General features: G+C 47.0%; 1 protein-coding gene across 1 annotated transcript; it reads right to left on the reverse strand.

The window, feature by feature from the left end:
• Positions 1-252: 252 nt before the first annotated feature.
• Positions 253-2,905, reverse strand: PRMT6 (protein arginine methyltransferase 6). Its single transcript, XM_012648509.1, has one exon. It carries the CDS (start codon positions 2,812-2,814, stop codon positions 1,687-1,689), a length of 1,128 nt encoding a protein of 375 aa, XP_012503963.1. The 5' UTR covers positions 2,815-2,905; the 3' UTR covers positions 253-1,686.
• Positions 2,906-3,987: the final 1,082 nt, after the last annotated feature.

Raw genomic sequence — 3,987 nt, forward strand, 5'->3', positions numbered from 1 at the left:
AAATGTTTCATTTAAAATATAGATGACCCTAAAATAAGGAGCTATTTTCTTTTGCCTCTAGCTTACACCAAGTCTAGCTTGCTATGACTGTAGCATTTATGTAACTATCCTGACAACGAAATGGTTAACACAATTATAACTGTACTGGTTGCTCTTCAATTATCTGATAAAGCTGATGATTTTATACATGTATGTCTTCCTCATAATGAAATATGTCATGTTTTAACACCAAATTTTAGCAAATTAGTTATAATACTTAAATACTTTAATATGTAATGAATAAAAGGGCAAAAAAACTCAGTTACAATAAATAAAATATTAGAGTACTTCAAAATGATTTTCACACCCATTTTTCTATTGGCATACAAAAGTTACCAGTATGTAATAACCATGCATTAAGCATAGTTTGAATTGTCCTGAAGTTATATTCTGAAGGGGTTGTAACCCTTTTGATAATATTAAAAAGGCAAAAAGCATAATAACTCATAGATAATACACAAGACTTCATCTATAAAAAGTGAGAATGCCAATGTTTTATTTGCTACAGGGATAAGGAGGGAAACATCAGTGAAATAAATTTGATAACATGACTCATACTTCATTACAAGTGATTTTCCTAAATTCACAACTTTCACATTTAGCTGAGCTAAAAAGAAAAAAAAACAAACTAAAAAAGGAACTTTCACTACTTGTAAGTAGGCCAAATCACATGATCCCTATAAATGAGTTTGAATGAGAATGAGAACACTTTTCTAGCTGAGAAAATATTTTCCTTAATTAAGTGAGCTTAAATAATTTACCCATGGTGATGAATAAGCTGTTGGGATAGGTTCAGAAACCTCTTCTACCAGCCTGTTTCATAGGAATTATACAAATATTTACTGTGGAACATACATGAAACATTTTCTTGGTGGTCTTAATAGTAAAGGTAAGAATTTTAAAGATCATAGTACTTTGCTGTCTTTCAGGTCTTTTTCTCCTAAATGTACCATCTGCATTTCTTAGATATGTTGTACAATTACATAAAGTCCATTTTACTTAATGGATTAACGTATTCAACCAACTTTAGCACCCTATGAAAGTAGTAAGAGTAATGAGAACAGGGCTATTTAAACTGCTTCCTCATCTCCTCCACTTCATTTTCAGTACTGAAATTTATTTAGAAAACAATGAGGAAGAAGTACCATAGCCTAGAGGCACCTAGGGACAGAGAGAATTCAGAGACTGAGAAAGCATGGCTCAGGAGAGATACCAAAGTCATATTGGAAATGTATGGAGTCTAAATTAACTTTTACCCTTTTCCCCAGCTTCATATTTAGAAAAGGTGTGAGGTGTCAGGAATGTGCATGGACCCTCCATCAACTGACATTTTCATTCGTGTTTATTTTTCCCACAAAACAAAAGAAATGGAAATACAAGTGCTTGGTACTACATGCTTCCAAGGCTTAAAAGCCCATTAACAAGCACGCCGTATCCGTCGTTGAGGGGGTAACTTTTCAAAATAAACATCGCCAGAAGAATCTCCTCAGCCACTGAAATCACTCTCCCTCCCAGCCATGAGGGAAAAGGGAGACGGTGATATCGCCCCCTACTTGCACGTGGGATCTCCCTTTCTCCTCCGACCTCCCTACCCTCTCCCACGCAGGTCAGGCTGCCTTGGGAGGTAGCTGGGAGAAAAGGCAAAACTCAGTCTTCCATGGCAAAGTCTTTGGTCTTTTCCTCCTGGTCCCCCACTCTGTAACGCAGCAGCACGCGCAGGCGACGGGGGTTGTCCCGGGAGGGCAGCAGCGTGACCTCTCCCGAAACGTCCGTGTCTTGCTCCACTTGTACGGGCTCGTTCAGGTAGAGCAGCGCCTGCTTCCAGTGGGTGGCCGGATGAAAAGGTGAGGTGGACAGCACCAGGGGTTTCTCTGAGTCCCCTCCGGGGAAGGTCACCTGGAACCAGATGGCAAAGCCGTGCATGGGCGCCGAGCCATAGCAGCTGCAGCGGAAGCGCCCGCCCACGCCAGCCACCAGCTCCTGCTCCAAGCCCGCGCGGGCCAGCTCGAGCTGAGCGAAACGCTGCGGCCGGGCCAGCACGTCCTCACCGGACAGGCCCTGAACCACGATCTCCGAGTGGCCCATGAGGCAGCGCGTAGCGAAGCTCTCCAGGCAGCTCATGTCCACACCGTAGTGCTGCTTCACCTGGCTCCAGAAGCCCAGGCGCCACTCCAGCATCTGGTCGCTGATGGGGGCTACGAAGAGCTCGGCGGAAGCTGGCAGGAGAAGACCGCCCTCCTTCAGCCACTTGGTCCGCGCGTGGAGCACGGAGCTCAGCATGGACTCGTGCAGGAGTCCGTAGCCCATCCACTCGCTCACGATGGCATCCACCTGCTCCGGCAACTCCACTGTCTCCACGGGCCCGGGCAGGACGTGCACCCGGTCTTCCAGCCCGTTGAGCCGCACCACCTCCCGGGCCTGCTGCCAGATGGCGCTGGCCTCCACCGCGTACACGCGCCGGGCCCCGGCCTGCGCACAGAAGATGCTTAGAATGCCAGTGCCCGCGCCCACGTCCAGCACCGTCTTGCCCCGCAGTGCTGCCCAGTTCCGCAGGATGCCTAGGCGGTAGGCATCGGTGCGGACCCGGTCCGCGATCATCTCCTCGTGGACCGAAACGTCCGAGTAGCACTCGTAGTACAGCTGGTCCCGCTCCCGCTTAGTCCTCCTGGGTCGCTGCAGGGCCGCCTCCCGCTCCCCGCCATCTTCCTCCTCACTTCCCTCCCCTCCTTCGCCGCCGCCCCGCGACTCAACCTTTCTTTTCTTGGGCTGCGACATCTTGGCCGCCGCGGCCGACTCCCGGCGGGCGTTGCGCGGCTCGGCGCGGGCTCCAGGAAACCGGGGCTTCTGGGACTTGTAGTGCGCGCTCGCGAGCCTCACTTCCTGCGCGGTAGCTCGAAGGTCTCCCAGCCATACCCAGCTTTCATCCTGCTCCTCTGGTGCCCGGGCATCCCTTTTCCCTCCGCTCCCTTACCTGAATTTGCAATTCTTTACTCGCCCCACATTCCCTAATCTCCTCAGATCTCTTTTGCTTTCACTCCCTTCCTGAAGTAGACAGGCCCACTTAAGGCTACAAATCCACTTTTGTCTTGTCGGCTGAACTCACCGGTTTTATGCCACTGAGTTATCATGGCGGCCTTACCTCGATGTGCAACAGTTAAAGCTCTCAATACGTGGCGACTTAGAAATTGCACTACGCATTTTTGTTTTCTGTTTTTAGTGGAGTTAGGGGACAAAGAAGGTGTAAATGGAACAAAATAATAACCTAACAATACGAAACCTTGGTTCTGATTGCAATGCGAATTTTTTTTTTTTTTTTGAGACAGGGTCTGGCTTTGTTGCCCAGGTTGGAGTGTATTGGTGCGGTCATAGCTCACTGCAGCCTCAAACTCCTGGTCTCAAGCGATCTTCCCGTCTAGGTCTCACAAAGTTCTGGGACTTAAAAGTATGAGCCATCACGCCTGGCTAATGTGACCATTTATTAATTGAATGATTTAGGGCAAATAATAGAACTTCCCAGGGCTTTAATTGCGCATTCACTCACCAGCAACAAGGAATCTTCATTGTAGTCAGGGAAGAACTATGTTTTTGGTGTTTCTCCTGTCCATTTCAGGAGAACAGTTACTTGGTACTAGGTCCTGCTCCGATACTTCTGTGGCTCTTTAAAAAGTTAAGTCCTGGAAGGGCGTAGAATAAAGAGCCATTAAAAAGCAACAGTGGTGTGATACAATCAAACTTATTGCTAGGTATATTGTAGTAACCAATTTTTTCTCTGAGAAGTAAAAGAATCCTTCATCCCTTTTGATCACTTTTCCACTACAACTCATTTTTTCCTATGTGTCTCCTGTCTGGGCAAGATTGATACTCTCCTCTGTCTCTTCTATTTTTCTTACAGTCAACCATCAGCTGTTAATCTTTTCCCTTTTTGTTGTTCATAATGGAAATAAAATG

The sequence above is a fragment of the Propithecus coquereli genome, unplaced genomic scaffold (genome assembly GCF_000956105.1).
Source record: "Propithecus coquereli isolate 6110/MARCELLA unplaced genomic scaffold, Pcoq_1.0 Scaffold289, whole genome shotgun sequence".
In the NCBI taxonomy this organism is placed as follows: domain Eukaryota; kingdom Metazoa; phylum Chordata; class Mammalia; order Primates; family Indriidae; genus Propithecus; species Propithecus coquereli.